The 19,086-nt window shown below is 36.7% G+C and overlaps 1 protein-coding gene across 5 annotated transcripts in view; it reads left to right on the top strand.

The window, feature by feature from the left end:
- The window catches only part of ppfia2 (protein tyrosine phosphatase, receptor type, f polypeptide (PTPRF), interacting protein (liprin), alpha 2), a 209,640-nt gene that overhangs the window by 181,829 nt on the left and 8,725 nt on the right, over positions 1–19,086 (top strand). For 2 of the 5 annotated variants that reach the window (XM_031898887.1, XM_031898890.1), the window contains 10 exons: positions 1,787–2,007; positions 2,463–2,700; positions 4,041–4,070; positions 4,740–4,870; positions 6,195–6,376; positions 7,167–7,260; positions 15,042–15,123; positions 15,536–15,736; positions 16,686–16,748; positions 17,160–17,189. In XM_031898887.1, the coding sequence (XP_031754747.1) occupies positions 1,787–2,007; positions 2,463–2,700; positions 4,041–4,070; positions 4,740–4,870; positions 6,195–6,376; positions 7,167–7,260; positions 15,042–15,123; positions 15,536–15,736; positions 16,686–16,748; positions 17,160–17,189 (1,272 nt within the window). The remainder of the gene's footprint in view (positions 1–1,786; positions 2,008–2,462; positions 2,701–4,040; positions 4,071–4,739; positions 4,871–6,194; positions 6,377–7,166; positions 7,261–15,041; positions 15,124–15,535; positions 15,737–16,685; positions 16,749–17,159; positions 17,190–19,086) is intronic. The other 3 variants (XM_031898889.1, XM_031898891.1, XM_031898888.1) reach the window with 2 other exon arrangements.

Below are 19,086 nucleotides of genomic sequence, written 5' to 3'. Positions count from 1 at the left end.
ATTAGTATCACAATAGCCTTGGATAATCTGTTTGTTCAAAAACTCATCCAGGCCCCTCTTAAAGGCATTAACAGAGTCTGCCATTACCACATCACTAGGAAGGGCATTCCCCAACCTCACTGCCCTCACCGTGAAAAACCACCTACGCTGCTTCAAATGGAAGCTCTGTTCCTCTAATCTATAGGGGTGACCTCTGGTGCGTTGATTGTTTTTATAGGAAAAAAGAACATCCTCCATCTGCCTATAATCCCCTCTAATGTACTTGTACAGAGTAATCATGTCCCCTCGCAAGCGCCTCTTTTCCAGAGAAAACAACCCCAACCTCGACAGTCTAACCTCATAGCTTAAATCTTCCATCCCCTTTACCAGTTTAGTTGCACGTCTCTGCACTCTCTCCAGCTCATTAATATCCTTCTTAAGGACTGGAGCCCAAAACTGCACTGCATACTCAAGGTGAGGCCTTACCAGGGACCTATAAAGAATTGAATTTAATGTTTTTGAAACAAATTTCTACTCTTACCAATGCACCCTAAATATTGTACAACTAGATTTTCAACACAAACCCAAGTTTTTTAACAGATTACCTCATCAAGTGACTGATTGGCAATTGAGAATTTAGAGGGAAAATATGCTCAAATACATTCCTCAATCTCTGGATAAGCTCAAAAATCAGATTGCTCTGGCATTTAGGTTATATTATATTTGTGATGATGGTACAATGCAGCATGTGGTTGTACAGCTAGAAGTAACTGGACCCCACAGCAAAATTCTTTTATCCTCCATCCAATACATTAGTATTGCACATATACTGTATCAGGAACAGATACCAGAAGTGCAAAGAATTACTCCAGTTAATAATCAATGCCTTTGAGCATAGAGTTGACACAGTACGCATTGTGGATTATGTAGTTCCTGCATGCTGTCTGTAGCCTGTGGAGAAGTTGTTACAATCATCAATATTTTAGTTCCTTCTCTCCTGCCAGGATTTCAAATGATACAAAATAAGAAAAACTGTTTTTAAGCTGGATTTCAGCATATAAAAACAGTATTTATTCATACTTTTTGAAGGAACAGATTAAAGTGGTTTTAGGGGTTTCTGTGTTGTATGGGGCTCTTTAACAATTTGTGTCAGAAGCTGGAGTATAGATATCCTCAAAATAAATTTAAAGTCCTGCCGCAGCTCCTAAAGTCATCCGTAGGTACTCCACAACAGCTTACAGACCCCGTGCTGGCTGCACAACATTTCCAGATTCAACTATGAATGATCCGGCGCGTACACATTTTCTCAGTGGATCAGTGTAATTTTATTGAGACATCACAGCACTACGTTTCATCTTAACAGCCTTCCTCAGATGCACCTATAGTGCTGTGCAATTTTATATTATATACAGATAGAAAGTGATTTTTTGCTAGTTCTACTACAAGGCATGCCCTAATGTTGCTTAGAAACACAAAAGGTTTTTAGATTTCTTCTGGACTGCAAGTTTGTTTGCAATAATTCATGAATATTAGAATAATTTGTGTCCAAGTATAATTTATTGTTGTTTTTACACATATATGTGTGAAAACAACAATAAATGATATTAAAATGGTGCTAAATGTTCACTAATACCATAGCATTCTGTTGTTCTTTTGGTAACAATGCGCCTTGATGAAAGTTTAGTCCAGCTGTGCCAGTGTGACTTCAGTAATAATACCTGCTTTCTTCTCAGTGCCTTTTCTTCTGAACGCCTTTACTCATTTTTGCCAATGAAATGTGACCAATATTTATGATGATTCTATTAAGGTGAAATCACTTGGGGACCATGAATGGAACCGAACACAGCAGATTGGAGTCCTTAGCAGCCATGCATTTGAGAGTGATACTGAAATGTCCGACATAGATGATGATGACCGTGAAACAATTTTTAGTTCCATGGACCTCTTATCTCCAGGTGGTCACTCTGATGCTCAAACTTTAGCCATGATGCTTCAAGAACAGCTAGATGCCATCAATAAAGAAATAAGGTATCTAGTCAATAATGTTTTTGTGTAAGTGCAGTCAAATATTCTTGCATTGTAACCAAACCACATTTGTTATTCCATTGGAGAACAAAGCTTAAAAGAGAGTAACAACAGGATGATCTAAACAGATGCTTATTGGTTGCCAGTGGTAACGTCACTGTTGCAATATAGTACTTGATAATAAATTAGGCCTGAAGCCTTCAACAGATAATTGAAAATGAAGTACTTTAGACCAAACTTACAAATAAAAGTTTATTTACTGATGTATTGACCTATTTAAAAGATCAATTTAACTTTTACATTTTTAATTTTAAAAAATAGAAAGGTAAATACTAAATAACTGATGTAAGCCTGGGGAAAATATCCAGTAATCGGATAAGCTTTTGTGATCATGTTGTTAATTTGCATGTGGACAATGTTAAAATCTATTTTTTAAAGTAGCAATTGTTAATCATTAGACTCATTCAGGAAGAAAAGGAATCTACTGAACTTCGTGCAGAAGAAATTGAAAATAGAGTAGCCAGTGTTAGCCTAGAGGGGCTCAACCTGGCCAGAATGCACCCAGGTACATCGATCACTGCTTCAGTCACTGCTTCATCATTAGCAAGTTCATCACCTCCAAGTGGTCATTCTACACCCAAACTCACACCTCGTAGTCCAGCAAGAGAAATGGATCGAATGGGGGTCATGACACTAGTAAGTATGTTTTTAATTAGTTAATCAGATATACTGTATTATAACAATGTAATATTTTCATTAATCAATCTTTAACTGAAGATTTCCATTAAGTAATAAAAATTAACAGAAATATAAAATTTACTAGCTCAATGCTAGGCAGTACATTTTCCTTGGGTAAATTTGGTTTTTCCAGGCTTTCAGTTTTTGATAAAACATGGTTGCAATTCAATAAACATTAAAAAGCAACAGGCTGAATGTACTGAGACTGATAAACTGGTGTTTTTTCTCTAAACTGTCATGAGCATTGATTCTTGGAAAATGATGGCTGCATTATACTTTCCTGCTCCATAGGTAGAACACACTGAAGCTTTCAAAAAATTTTAGTCTATGTACCTAGTCATCTGCATGCAATGTCTTCAAATTTAGGTTTTTGCAACTCTTAAGGTTTTCTCAAAAAATATAAAACAAGGGTAGAACCAGAAGTGATGTAAACCAGACACAACTTAGCAATTAGTCTTGTTTCTCTAAACTACTTCCTGCACTCCTAATGTAAAACAAATGTTGAGGTACATATTTATGTTTTGTCTATCTGGATAAAATATTTCTTTTCAATTTCAATGAAAATTAGAACTATGCAGTCTAAAATGATAGTTGAAAACTAATTACACTATTTTTGGCCATTGTATTTTAATATACACATATTTGGCTTGTTATCACTTTTATACTAGTATTTTTATTTAGTAGCATTTGTGATGAATGACTTTGGCCAACACAGTGGCACAGGACATAGCAATATTGCCTTGCAGTGCTAGGTTCAGATTCTTCCACAGATTTTAGGTTTGTAGATTTGGCTTGGATTTGTATAGGTCTCCTCCTTCCACTGTCCAAAAACCCTACATCTAAGTAAGTTAATTGGCTCCAGATTAACTGGAAAAAAGCTGATGAAGTGAATGATTACATTTTCTTGGACACAAATGATGGTATCACCATTGTCCTAAAAGCTCAAATTTCATAATTTGCAGGCATGGGATCCATTATCAAGAAACCTGTTATCCAAAAAGTGCAATTTTAATTAAATAATTAAAATTACTTCATTTTTTGTCATTCTGGATTACAGGTCCCATGCTTGTACTAAGTTAGTCAATAAAAGGTATCACCTACCCTATATTTCCAAGTTTGGATTTATCTCTAACACAGTACAAAGGTCTGCTACATTTTGCAGTTTACCTGGCATAAACCCATTTCTGAATTTAACTGTCTTTTGTAAAATATGTATGCTATCTAATAATACAGAATATTTGAGACCATTTGCTACCAGTAATTAACAATTTTCTAATTTTCTTTCTATTTTTAATCAGCCAAGTGATTTGAGAAAGCATCGAAGAAAGGTACATTTTGAAATTTCTCAATTGAAAATGTGCATATATGATAGCTTACTATAAGAATTTTCACTATTTGAACCTTCTTTAAGATGCAACATCCCAATGAAGTGTCTAGCTACAAACCATCTGACTCCACTGATGTAAAGCTATTTGAGCTTCTTTTATGGTGCTGGGCACACCATCATTATTTACCAGTGTTCACACTGGGATATTTTTGTGATGTCATTAGACTGGGCATGTGAGTGTTCAAAGTATTGTATTTGTTGTTTTGTAATATAAGTTAAACAGATAAATTGACCTTAAAACAAAAAGGGGTACAGTTACTAAGCAAGATGATCAAAACAAATATAGCTCCTACAAATTAAAATATGAAGAACAGATATGCTGTGCACCCAATAACCTTTACTCTATTTACATGGAAATAAATCCCTATGTATATTCTGCATATATTTGTCCTTTAAAGAATAGAACAATCAAAAACATTATACAACACTGTGATACTACACTTATATATAGTATATACTGTATATATAATATGATTAGGTGTCTAAAGGCAGTACAGATATGTTTTTCTTAACTCAAATTATACAATACCTGCCTGGCAAGTTAACGGAACAAGTCAACCAATTCTTCTAATCTAACATTCTAAAGATAGTCTCTAAATGCTTATTTCAGATTGCAGTTGTAGAAGAAGATGGGCGTGAAGATAAAGCCACAATAAAATGCGAAACATCCCCTCCTTCAACACCACGTGCTCTCAGGATGACACATACCTTGCCATCTTCATACCATAATGATGCCAGAGGGTGAGATATTATTTTTTAATGCGCTCGTTTCTGCTGCATTATACCCTGTGTATAAGTATTTACTTGCTATCAACAGCAAGCTCTGAATTTGAGCATGAATGTATAAAAATACATTGCAAGGGTTTACAAAATGGTATCTATGTAGTAACTGTCTATGTTGAACTTTACTTATGTTTGTATGAGAAAAATAATCATTTAACATCTATTTATATATACTTTCAAACAGATTAGACGTAAATAGGAAGATACTTATGGTTTTAATATAAGGATTGCATTAGGTTTATTAAGTCATTCACCTTTTGGAACCAGAAAACTATTTTAATAAGATTGTGGAAAATCATGGTATAAACAGATATTTCTCTGCTATGAATCCATAGTTGTACCCTGTTTGGCAATTTTATTCAAGATATATTTTCTGTCTGTTTCTGCAACCAAATATTTACTGGATTCATTGCATGAAAATAATGTATAGCTGCCAACATTTGAATGTAATATCCAGGGACAGATTGCTGCTGGCCCCTTGTGTCATGAGGCTTGCTCTAAGTGGGCACAGTGAACACACATTATTCATAGCATGCCTGATGGGCAGGATTATTACAGTTCTATTGCATTTTAAGTGCACCCTTTCAGTAACTACTATATAGATTACAGAGCAGTAGCTGACTTCTGATTTGCCTTCTGATCTTAGTTATTTAACCTTCAGTGTAGATGATTTTCAAAACCTAAGACATTATCAGAGGCAATATTGTTTTGGAACATTTATTCATGAGCTAATACGGATCATGCAACTATTTTAAAATACATATAGATGATTTTACAGATGGTTTGATCAGTATTACCACCATGCTATGGGATTTATATATAGAAACCTGTTATATAGAAACCTGTTATTAAGAAAGCTCCCAGACATGGAAATGCAATTTCCTATAGCTTCCTACATTGTGTTGAAACAAAAATGCTATTTTTAGGAAAGATTTGTTTTTTTGTATAATAATAAGATTGAACCTTGAGCTTGATATTAATTAAGTTGGCATAAATCCGTATTGATGGGAAAAGAATCCCTTTTATGTTTAAATGTTTTAGTAGCCTTAAGACATGGTGCTCCATATTACCAAAAGATCTGAATAACAGATTCCATACTTGCGAAAAAAACAAAAACTAGTATTTGTTGTTCTTCAGGCCTCCTTCATTGCTTACAGTGGGCAATTAAATGTTAAAAAAAAATAGATGTCTCTGAAAATAAACTGTTGAGTTTAAAGTCAGGCTTACAAAAATTAAGTCAACATGAATACTGCTCTATGTTAATAACAGCTGTCCTTTTTAGAAGTCTGACTGCTTCTCTTGAACCTGATGTGTTTGGTCTTGGGAGCACAAACAGTAGCCAAGACTCTCTGCACAAAGCTCCAAAGAAGAAAGGAATCAAGTCATCCATTGGCCGGTTGTTTGGTAAAAAAGAGAAGGCTCGATTCGGACAGCTCAGTAAGGAATTTGGTCTACAAGGTCAAGGTCATTGTTCCTGGCAAGCTAATGCTTACTTTACAGCTTTTTGTAACATTTTCTTAATTCTATACATAGAAACATATTCTGGAAAAGACCACAGGAAATATTCATATACCAATAAATTATATTAAATGTTACTGTGTACATTTATTGTATAAAAAGTAACAAATTACTATACATACTTGTCCAGAAATACAAAATCTACAACCTGAAATGTAATATTTTAGTACTGGTCCTGACCAAAAGCACGGGAAGATTAATAGAAAAATTGTAAAACATAACTGCAACCTTTCACCATAAGAGTAACAAAATGCTGCCAATTAGGCATATACTACACTTTTTTATGTGGAACAGCATGTGACCACCCCAAATTGTTGATTGGTTTCTATGGTTAATTGTACTTGTGCTGAATTGTACTTCCTGGTGCACCACTGAATATAGTGCCATCATGTACATTATTTGTTTCGTGATTCCAGATTGTTGTGGAATGCTCAAATCGTATTCACTCTATTCACACACATGCAATAGTTTTAATGTATTGTGTATTACAGTGGTACAAGGGAGTCTTGTATGTAATTACATGGGCCCATATGTGATATAACTAGTGTATGCAGATGTGTGAGAAGGGATTATCGCAAAGCCATAAAATATACCCCATCTTTGTCTAGCAAGTTGAAAAAAATTATAATAAATTTATTAAAAATTTATTATAATAAATGTAATATTTTTTAGAAGAATGCATTTGCAAATTTCAGTAGTATTGTTTTAAGTGAAAGTGATGTTTTTCTTGTAACAGGCGCATTTATGGATGCTGATCAAGCGGCACAAGATTCCTTGGGCTTAGGAAAACTTGGAACTCAAGCAGAAAAAGACAGAAGGCTCAAAAAGAAGTAAGTTCAAACAGAAACACAAAATAAGGGAACCTTATCACAAGAGCTCTAAATTGCACTTTTCATGTACTATTAATGAATAATGCAAGATTACCAAAATGCACCTAAACTTCATTCAAAATAACTAGAGTAAAACATGGCTAAGTACTTCAAAATGCCATGTAACTACTCTTCAACTGTACTCATAGACAAACTGTATGGTCAGACCCTCTATAGCCAGCATGTGAAGGAGAAAGATTCAATTTACAAGAAAGAATCCTCTAAACACCTTATTGAAGCCCATTCCCCTACAAAAGGGTCAACCAACTGACCCTTCTAAAAGTACTTATTACTTGGAAACCATCTTACTTTGGGTCGGTGACCTGAAAGAAAGTAAAAAACTTGGCAATGGTTCATTGCTGGGTCCTTTTTAGGGATTCCCTTCTTCTACATAGTCAACCCAATACCTTAATCCTCTCGAAGGGAGAGTTAACTTAATATTTTCAATACTAAAAATATTAAATATAAAATATGGTTGCAGGTCTCTTCTGCTTTTGTTTTATTTTGTTATACCTGAAGATAAGTCAGCAACACAACTGCAAAACTAGTTAAGGTCTTGTAATTAGTTGCAATTCAAATAACAAAGGGGGACTTCCCTGAGTCAATTATAAGTGAGAGTCTCATCTGTAATTAGCTTACATTAATAAACAGTCACAAAAGACCTTTATAAGTCCCTAGTAGGTCAGTCCCCTGCTTAAAAATGCAAGCACAGTACCAGATTTTAATATTTTATTTTTAGTTACCCCTTTATTTTTGGATTGGCGAGAGGATTGAGGACTTCTGTTGACAAAGCAGAAAGGAGATCCTAACAGGTAAACAAACTCACTTAATTTCTATTGGGCACAGATTATTTATCTCTAAATGATCTCTTACCTGAAACAATTGGGCACATCTGTGACCCTCACCTTCCTTTATTTTCCCCTTACCACTTCTAGTTTGGGAACGAGACTAGTCCACTCTCTAGGGTATTTGTCTCCTGCATAGGGTGGTGTATAGAGCCCTGTGCAATTTAATGTAACTATCCACAAGTACTATATATATTTATTATACTATGTATATTATACTGTATATTTTTTTTTAATTTTTTGTGGGAGGGGCACAGGTCCAAGGAAAAAGAATGGAGAAGGCACAAATGTGATTGACACAACCTGCTGTCATTATTTTGTAATAATTCTCCATGCCGTAAACACATAGACTACCACTACAATTTGGCCCGATTTTAAATTGCTTTTCTTCAGGTGCTGGCTAGGAGGAATCACTGATTAACTATACCCTGTTCATTGACACCTGTAATATGCTGTGTTTCCCTCATCTGGTTATCTTTCTCATACTGGATATCTATATGTGTTGTACTGCAGTGTAAACCTTAAAAATCACAATGGGCAGAAATGCCATATTTTATATACGGAGATTCAGCATCTTTATAACAGTAATGATACAGACCTTTAAAGCTGCCACAGGAGCTCCCCATCTTGGATTTTGTTAGAGGTGTCAGTGACACTGCACATGCTCAGTGGGCTCTGGGCAGTTGTTGAGAAGCTAATCTTAGGGGTCATCGCAAATTATCAAGCAGAAAATAAGATTTGTCTGTCATATAAGCTGATGCTAAAGGGCTGATTAATAAATTCTGATATTAATTGCACTGGTTTCTGAGCTCTTATATAGTATTTATCTGTATTAATTACTAATTAGGCTTATATTGTGACATTTATATTCTATATATACTGGGGCATCCTCAGACGCAGAGATCTTCAGTGCTAAAGGGCCATGGGTGCCTTGGGCTGGTACAGAACACCAAAACATAATGTGCAACAATTTTGCCCTACTTCTTTAAGCCTTAATTTTCCTTTAATTAAAAGAAAGAAATTGACCTGCTTGAAAGGTAGTTTCAAAACCCCAGATTCACACGTGAACATAACTTCATTGTATCCCTGTGATTTAAGTAAAATGTAAATCTATTTGCCATTTGTTACATTTCTGTAAAATAAAGAACAGTGTCTTCCTGTTACAAGAATGATTTTTCAATCCACTAGGAATATTACAGTAGAAATAACTTTTTAAATTCTAGCCTTTATCATCTACCTTATTCAAAAAGGTTTGATATACGGCCCTCTTCTTCAGAGTAAAAAAAAGAAGACACAATTGGATATTCAGTACTAAAAATATTTGTAATGCATCATTTTTTCCACACAAAAAAAAAGAAAATAAAGGAGACCTGTAAGAGTAATAATGGTTATAAGAAAGGATACATGGGGTAAGTACAGAAAAATGATTCACATATTACATTAGAGGGGATTATAGGCAGATAGGGGGGTTCTTTTTTTCCCATAAAAACGATCAGTGCACCAGAGGTCACCCCTTTAGATTAGAGGAACGGAGCTTCCATTTGAAGCAGTGTAGGTGGTTTTTCACGGTGAGGGCAGTGAGGTTGGGGAATGCCCTTCCTAGTGATGTTGTGATGGCAGATTCTGTTAATGCCTTTAAGAGGGGCCTGGATGAGTTCTTGAACAATCAGAATATCCAAGGCTATTGTGATACTAATATCTACAGTTAGTATTATTGGTTGTATATATAGTTTATGTATGTGTTAGTATAGATTGGTAATATAGGTTGTGTGTGCTGGGTCTTTTTGGAAGGGTTGAACTTGATGGACTTGATGGTCTTTTTTCAACCCTATGTAACTATGTATGTAACTATATTTTTGGGAAGCCAAAGTAATGCTTGAAGACAGGGACATGGTCATAGTGTTGGAATGGCCCTGACTGCTAGCTAATACTTATTTTAAGTTGCCTTTCTCTTTCTTACTCTACAGAAAAAAAATTTCAACCAAAGCTTTTTTTTTTTTTTTTCCAGATAGTTCATTTAGTGAATTTCCATAAGTATATTTTATATTGCAGCCTCTTTTGTGAAGCCATCCTCCCTTTTCTAGCTTAAGCTCACCAACATAGTGCCTGGCTTTTCAAACAGGTACAGGTAGATATAATCATATGACTTACTGGCTAATATGGAAGCCACAGAGTAGTAGAGGTTTGTATTCTGTGATGGAAAGAAACTAGTAATGATTGAGGTCCTGTATAATTGCCTGTGCATATAGTCCTACATATCACTTTCTGAGGCTCTCTCATTTTTTTCTTTTGTAAAACCATGCTTTTTCACTTGTATTCATACTGCCAAAAGTTAAATGAGAAACTAATATAATGACTAGGGATAAACAGGTATTTGTTCTCACCAGGGAATAAAGCACTGTAATAGAGTTTAACATTGCATAATATTCAACCAGGTAATTGTATTATTTAAAAGTTCAATGGGATTAAAAATATAAAGTTCCCTTGTCTACATTTGAAAGTGTTTGTTAGAACATAGTCCAGTCAATGGATTTCACTGGCACATGTGTTTTCCCACAGTTCATTTAATCCCTGGCAGAGCATGAAAGGCAAAAGTTTATAATGCTATTACTAAATTATCACTTCAAAGTGCCATTGGTATCAGCTATATTAAAACATGGTTTAAGGTCATGGAAAGGCTACTGAGCTGCCTTTGGTTTTAAAGATCAGCAGGTTTGTCTACTGCATGTAATAACTTGGCCAGTCCCTTACATACATTCTAACTACACTACCCCAGACCCTAACCATCTAACCATTATTCTCTCTGTTTGCTGGGATGCATTCACAGAAGAGCTGGATATGTCGGCTTGGCAAATAATAGCCAAAGTTCCATGTTTTGTTCTTATACTTGCCACAGGATTGTCTGTGGGTGACTATTAAATATTCCTATGACAGGGATTTTGGGGGTATCATTGATTGTGATCACAATAATAAATAATAGAGACTAAGTCAGTTGTGTAGTGCTTTATATTTTCTGTAGCACATAGAGGGTGAATTCCTCTGATAGGTTTGAAACCTGCGCCTCACTACAAGTTCTCCTAAAGTTTATCCCTATAACATATAAAAAATATGTTATAAATACTTTAATGTAATAAAACAATGTGTAATTGTTGTAATTCAGTCATGTTGGAATCTTCGTTTCCCCAGCTTAGCTGTATTTTATTTAATGACTTTGCATCTACATTTTTTAGATGCCCATGTAACTTTTAAGTATACTGTTCAGTGGACAATATATCCTGTATCCATATATTTGTTGTAGCAATGGGTTTCATTATTGTTCTGAACAATATCAATTGTAAAGGTGTATGCATTTGTTATTTAAAGACAATGATGATGAATATGTATTTATAACCAACGATTTTGGCACAATATAACATGTAACAACATAATAGATATATACTGAGGAAAATAGATTGTCTCAGGATTTATGTAACCTATGCACCCTGTATAGGGCATCTAATTGTATCAGATTTACCTCGGGCTGGTTTGGATTATAGTGCATTGCTGTTAGGCAGCTTTGGAATACTGTCAGATGTGATTAGTGTTACTATTCTAGAATAGAAGCTATTCCTGTTTTGGTTTGATGATAACTGGTCTTTTGCACCACAAATTGTACTGTGAGACATTCTGTTTGAAGAGTTTGTGTGCTGGATGAGTTGGGTCACTGGTGATGGCTGCAATTCTCTTCCTGCAGTGAAACAAGTGGATCAATAGTATCCAGTTGGAAAGAGCAGTGCCTATGATTTTTCCTGCTGATCTTATTATTCTATGTAATGCTTTATTGTCATTCTGAATAATATTGTCTGCTTTAATATATAGTATGCTTTCAGCTGCAGATTTGTAAAAGGTAGTAAGTCTTTTCTCAAGAAATATAGCCTCTGATGCATCTTTGTGACCAGAACCTTGCTGTTCTCTTTCCAGGATACAGGAAAGAGAACATGAACATGTATTTTTTTAAAAAAAAAACAATAACATTTCTTAGTTTTAACATTCAACACAGATATGTTATCTTTGTACTATCTGCAATTAAATATAAGGGTTATGTGATTTGCAAATTATCCAATTCTCTTTTTATTTATTTACATTGTATACAGTGTCCCAACTTTTTTGGAAATGGGTTTGTAGATTTTTTTTATATATTCAGGCCCAGAGATTTAATTGAGTTTAGGTGTTCTATCTCTGTCCATTCTATGAGGGGAACTACTGTATAAACTGCCCAGTTGGTCAGTAAAACCTCTAAAACTACGAAGCAAAGAAAGATCTTCAAATTGTAAAAGAGAAATATGCCACTGACTTCTACATGGTCTCGACAGGTTTTAGATGGAGTCTTTTAGCACTAAAAAATCTAAATTAGAAGAAAAAAATCTGATCGTTAGTAAAAAGTCCATTGCAGTTGATTTGCAGTTGAGTATTTTTGGATTCTGAATTGTTGCAGATTTTGTTGGGTTTTCAGCAGCCAAAAAAGTCTCAGCTTTAAGTGTTGATAGGCATAGTTGATAGGCATAGTGCAGCTTAGTTGCTAGGGCACCCTTAGTAGATCAGTTTGGCCTTTATGCAAACTATAGTGGATCAAGGCTTCATCCATTGGTATATTGGAGGTAATGTGTTTAAGCAGTCGTTTCTCAGAAGATTTAATGGCAACAGACATATGGCAGCAGTTCATTTATCTTTATCCTTTTGTACACAGGGATAATTGTGGTACACTTAAAGCAGAGAGGGACCATACCTTGGTTTAGGGAGGTGTTAAAAATGTCTGTATAGACAACCGAGAGTTGTACTGATGCGACTGTGACTTATTTGATGTGACTACGTCACAATGTTTATTGGATTCCAAGACCATTTTATAATTAGGCCAGAGCATTATGGCAGAGTGATCTGACTTGCCTAGGTCGGGCTTGGCTTTAGCATTAAATGCAGTAAAAGTTAGTAAAACTGATCTGCCCTCTTGTTACCTCTGCCACAATTACAGCATCTAGATAGTTGTTCTGCAATTTGGAGATCACAGTGTAAAGCTTGTTTAATGAACCACTAACAACAGAGGTCAACTGAGCTTACAATATAAAAGGAAAAGGGGTATGAGACACAAGGTCAATGGGCAAAATCAGGAGTCCGTAAAGTGTGAAATGTGATACTGAGCATTGCATTTAGTAAACTGTAGGAAAGCTAGGCTAGAACAGGGCAAGCATCTCCAAAAAAGAGATCTTTTAAAGCAGTGCTGTCCAACTTCTGTTTTACCGAGGGCCGGAATTTTTCCAACCTACGTGGTGGAGGGCCGATAATGGAAGCCAGTTTTGGCCACTCCCCTTTTTGAAACTGCACCCACTTGAAACCACACCCATGTTATCACATGACCATACCCATATTAATGGTTGTAGTACAGCAAAAACCTGCCATACTCTGCCTTCCCTACCCTGCCTGTGTGTGCCATACTCTGCCTTCCCTACCCTGCCTGTGTGTGCCATACTCTGCCTTCCCTACCCTGCCAGTGTGTGCCATACTCTGCCTTCCCTACCCTGCCTGTGTGCCATACTTGGCTGGTTTTTGCCATACTTGGCCTGTGTGTGCCATACTCTGCCTTCCCTACCCTGCCTGCGTGTGCCATACTCTGCCTTCCCTACCCTGCCTGTGTGTGCCATACTCTGCCTTCCCTACCCTGCCTGCGTGTGCCATACTCTGCCTTCCCTACCCTGCCTGTGTGTGCCATACTCTGCCTTCCCTACCCTGCCTGTGAGTGCCATACTCTGCCTTCCCTACCCTGCCTGTGTGTGCCATACTCTCTCTGCCCTGTATGGCACACACAGGCAGCCTACAGTGACACAATGCTGGCACTGCTCCTACAGTCTGCACAATAACTATATATTAAAAAACTTTTTAATTGCAGTACCACCTCAGTATATGTTCTTTTTGTAGTGTGCAGGGATTATTTGTGGGTTTCTACTGCTCCTGAGGTGTGAACAGGGGAACAATATGGGTGATTACAGCCTGAGCCTGAGGTGTGAACACTGCAGGGGGTGAACAATGCAGAGATTAAAAGGTGTGAACAACACAGGGAATTACATATTTAAACAATACAGTCTGATTCTGAGGTGAGAACCATGCAGGGGGGCAGTTAATCACAGTACTGATACCATTTAAAGCTTACACAAGAGTAAGCCATCAAAGCAGCCAGACAGGTGGGGGGCCACACAGAGGGGGGTCGAGGGCCGCATGCGGCCCGCGGGCCGCCAGTTGGACAGCACTGTTTTAAAGGAAGCGATATTAAAGGGGATCTGTTAACCCAAAAAATAATTTCAAATGATTTTCTGTGGGGTTAGTCAATCATAATAAACTTCACTTATTTCATTATTGAAATCTTGTTTCCTTCACTCTTGGAATTACACAACTACGGCAAGCAGCCAGGTGCCATTGTGTTAGCAAGGAAAGCTTTGTATCATGCCAAAATCTTGTTTATTTGCCAGAATGGTGGACCCCATACCCATGCCCATGTACTATACAATAAAATGATGAGAAGGAAGGGGAAAAGTGAGGAAGGCAGTGACATCTACAAAGTGCTAAATAGACATTTTCTTCCCCACCTATGCTAAGGCATAGAGGCAGGGCGGGCAATATATGATTGACAGCTGGGATTTTTAAATGCCTTTATAAAGGTTATGGATGTGTTAATAAAAAAGAAATTTGGATTTCATGTATAATTTGAACAGGACTTTTATTATACAGATGTGTGGATGACGAGTCCTCTTTAAGAGATTAGAGCTTTAAGAGATGGAACAATATTTTATCAAAGCTTTGTTGTCTTTCTATTTTTAAAAATTTCAAAATTTGTTATAATTTGTCTGTTTTTTCCTATATTATATGAAGACATGAACTTCTGGAAGAAGCAAGAAGAAAGGGACTTCCATTTGCACAGTGGGATGGGCCAACCGTAGTTGCATGGCTTGAAGTAAGTGTAAAATTGATCCAAATTCAGAACATGGCAATATACAGTTATATATATATGTTGCATACCTTCCCATTTTAGAGTATGAGAGAACATGTACAAGATTACAAATAAATATGGTTTTAATTACTGTCTCAATTAAATGGTATCCATCTTTGTTTAAGTTCAATGAAGATATGGGATCTGTTATCCAGAAACACATTTTCAGTTTTGACTGATTTACCTTTTTCCTAGTATAAGAGAACAGTACATTGTACTAAGTAAATCCACAATGAAGATAAAACTGAGTATGTTTTTCATGTTTAAATGATTTTGATTCAGTATTATGAGAAGTAAGTTTGTTTTACCTCACCTTTACCTTCTATTATATTTGTACACTGCCTACCATTGCCACCTCTTTCCTTAATTCTTAAAGCTTTGGTTGGGAATGCCAGCTTGGTATGTTGCTGCATGTCGTGCCAACGTAAAGAGTGGTGCCATAATGTCTGCCTTGTCTGATACGGAAATACAAAGGGAGATTGGGATTAGCAATCCTCTGCATCGTTTAAAGCTACGGTTAGCAATCCAAGAGATGGTTTCACTCACCAGCCCATCAGCGCCTCCAACATCCAGAACAGTGAGTGACATTTTTCTCTTCTGCAGTCATGTTTCCATCATGTCTCCCTGCAGTCTCTGAGGAACCCATTTGTAGGGCGATATACTCTGCCAGCACAGCTTGAAATAAAACAAAATGCGAGTTTATGTTTGTCATTAAAATCATTCGTATGCAGAATTCTTCTATTTTTCACAGCTTCAACTATATTATTTTGTTTAGCTATTGGTTATGGTTCTACTGTATGTATTTAAAATAGCACACACTTTGGAAACACATTATTTACTAGTCCTGTATTTTAATAAATATATATAAACAAGATATTTGTGCTTCCCTCCCCCCCAACACATTTCATTTACCACTGCATACCCAGATATTTCTGGACAATAATTCCAAGTATGTTTTTACATATTAGCAAAATAAAAGATTCATTGGAGCTATAGTCCTACAACTTCAGGGATGAATTCATAATGCAATATTGCACCTCTCTAGGGCTAGTGTCCCAGTGAAAGCAAGGCAATCCTACAGTGAGAATCCTGTCTGCTCTCTATACACTTGGGTACCTGTTCTTTGTTTCTGTAATTGAAGTTGGAAGCATAATATACATGTTATTGTTGCACAGAATACTAGAACATTCTTCTGATGTTTGATTATAATGCAATACCAACAAACCAAAATTGTACAGTAATCTCCCTTTAGAATTTTAGGCAGAATCCTTACTTGAGAATCCTGTTGTGTGATTTTTATTGTATGGACCACCAATTTGTAGAGCATGGAAAAGCAGTAGATGAAGTTTATGGGGATTTACATTCCCTCAATTATTAAGACTAAGGGGCCGGTAATTTTTAGGCAGAGGTATGTCTGCTGATAGTGATGCTATTGCGCTGTTAACTTACAGTGGTGCTGCATTTCTTCCTTCATGCTGCATTCCTAATGTGGATTTCACCTGTTCTTCTGTGGGCCTTCTCATTAGCCATCAGGTAATGTCTGGGTAACCCATGAGGAAATGGAGAACCTTACTGCTCCCACCAAAACGGTTAGTGCATTATTTATTTTCGGTTCAGAGAAGTCTAGATGTTGGATTATTAATGACAAAGACTGTCTAGGTCCATCTGTAATGATAATGGTTCAATTTATTGTGCCGCTATAAATCATTTATTATGTCACTTTACATCAGCTTACTTAAAATAGATGACAGCTCTTTCTGCAAGCCTAGCGAGCTGGTTCTGTGAGCCAGGGATTCCCAGAAAGCAATGTTTGATTGGAATGTATTAGGTACAACAGCTTTAGGTGTTCCCACCTTTAAGGTTAACTCTTTTTAACCCTTTAGTTACTGCTTCTGTAAAAATAATTTAACTATGAAATAATGTACTGCCATTTCCCATGTTTTATGGTTATTTCCTCTGTTTAAATTTATTGCATCAATGGGTTCCTGCTGATTTTACAGAAAGAGTCAGAAGAAGGCAGCTGGGCACAAGTAAGTTCCATTACTCCAAATTAATTTGCTGTATAACAATGTAACATGCAGAATTATTTAGTAAAAGACTGAATAAGTTACAATTTATGGTGCTTTCTGCCCTTAAATTTTAGATAATATGGAAAAGGGTTTAGCCAAAGTGTCCACTAAATTAATTGGACTTTCTTTTCTTTTATAGAGAGTACATAGTTACAGCTTGGCAGGTGTAGGACTGCAGTTGGGCGCTATGTAAGGGCACTATAGGGCTATATAATGATATTTAGAGTGAGAGTGAGACCACTTCTAGGTGTCACAGAAGACATCACATGGTGCCCACTCTATATGTCAGCCCATTTTTTGCACTTTGCAGGCATTAGCCTGGTACTTCATAAATGAGACCACTTGAAAACTTTATCTTAATCAAAAGAAAACACTAGAGAAGAAAATTACCAAATTTGTCTATATACCACTAAAGAAAGAGATACTAGTACATTTCAGATGTGTATTTTAAGCTGGAAAGATGAAAGTCCTTTATAATCAGAGATCCTAGATTTTAAAGAGGACCTGTCACCTTAAGAAATAATTCCAAATTGTTTTCTATTGTGTTTATCAAGCAAAATAAACTTTACTTACACTATATAAATTATTTGAATCTTATTTTCTTCTGCCTTGGAATTCACAATTGCAGCAAGCAGGCAGGTGCCATTTTGTGGACACTGTTAGCCTGCCAAAATCTTGTTTCTGTGGCAGTATGGGGGACCTGATACAAATGCCAATGTACTTGTTACAATATGGCATGGTGAGGAGGGAGGGGGAATATGAGGAGAGCAGCAACATCTAAGAAGTTCTAAATTGAAAGTGAAAGTAACTGTCTGCCCCACCTCTATGCCTTAGGCAGTATGCAGTATGTCACGACTGGACTACTGCATGTCACGACTGGACTACTGCAACCTGCTATTAACCGGCCTCCCTAACTCCCGTCTTTCCCCCCTACAGTCTATATTAAACACTGCTGCCAGAATTATCCTCCTCTCATCCAGGAGAGTTCAGGCCCTTCCCCTGCTAAAGTCCTTATCGTGGCTTCCTATCAAACAAAGAATTTCTTACAAACTTCTTCTCCTAATCTTCAAAGCCCTCCATTCCTCTGCTCCTCACTACATCTCGTCCTTTGTGTCTCCGTATGTTCCCGGCCGACTCCTTCGTTCCTCGCAGAGCAATCGCTTGGCTGTGCCCCCCACTACTACTGTGGTTTCCCGCCTTAAACCTTTCTGCCTGGCTGCCCCCTACATTTGGAATGCCCTCCCTGATTTCCTCCAGAGAGAATCCTCCCCCAGTCTTTTTAAAACTAAGGTTAAAGACTACCTTTTGGAGCACTCACCCAGCACCTAATCTGGGAACTGGCACTTATATTGTAGTGTCACCCACTGTGACCTACAGCACTCATATTTGCCTATTTGTGTCTGTTAGTTACCCTCCCATATAGATCGTAAGCTCTACGGGGCAGGGACCTCCTTCCTCTTGTGTCCTCGACTTATTGCTGCTGTATTTATCTGTATTTATTATTATACTTTGTATTTATCTATTATCTTATTAACCCCCTGTTTGTATTAATGTATTCTACTGTACAGCGCTGCGTACATAAGTTGCACTTTATAAATAAAGATATACATACATACATACATACATCAGATATAGAGAGCACTAGGCAGTACACAGGAGCACTTACCGCTTAAACAGTGTGCTGCACGCGGGTCCTCTCCCCCAGGATCCAGAAATCCAAATAGCAATAAAACAAAAAGCAGAGCACCACTGAAGATAAAAACAGTCTTTTATTCCATGTTTCTTAAAAGGCACAAGTACATCCCTTGAGAGGACTTTGGCGCTTGACGCGTTTCGTGGCCTCCCGCCACTTCCTCAG

This window comes from Xenopus tropicalis, chromosome 3 (genome assembly GCF_000004195.4).
Source record: "Xenopus tropicalis strain Nigerian chromosome 3, UCB_Xtro_10.0, whole genome shotgun sequence".
Classification (NCBI taxonomy): domain Eukaryota; kingdom Metazoa; phylum Chordata; class Amphibia; order Anura; family Pipidae; genus Xenopus; species Xenopus tropicalis.
The sequence above is the reverse complement of the archived record's forward strand: the minus strand, read 5'-3'. Positions and strand labels throughout refer to the sequence as shown.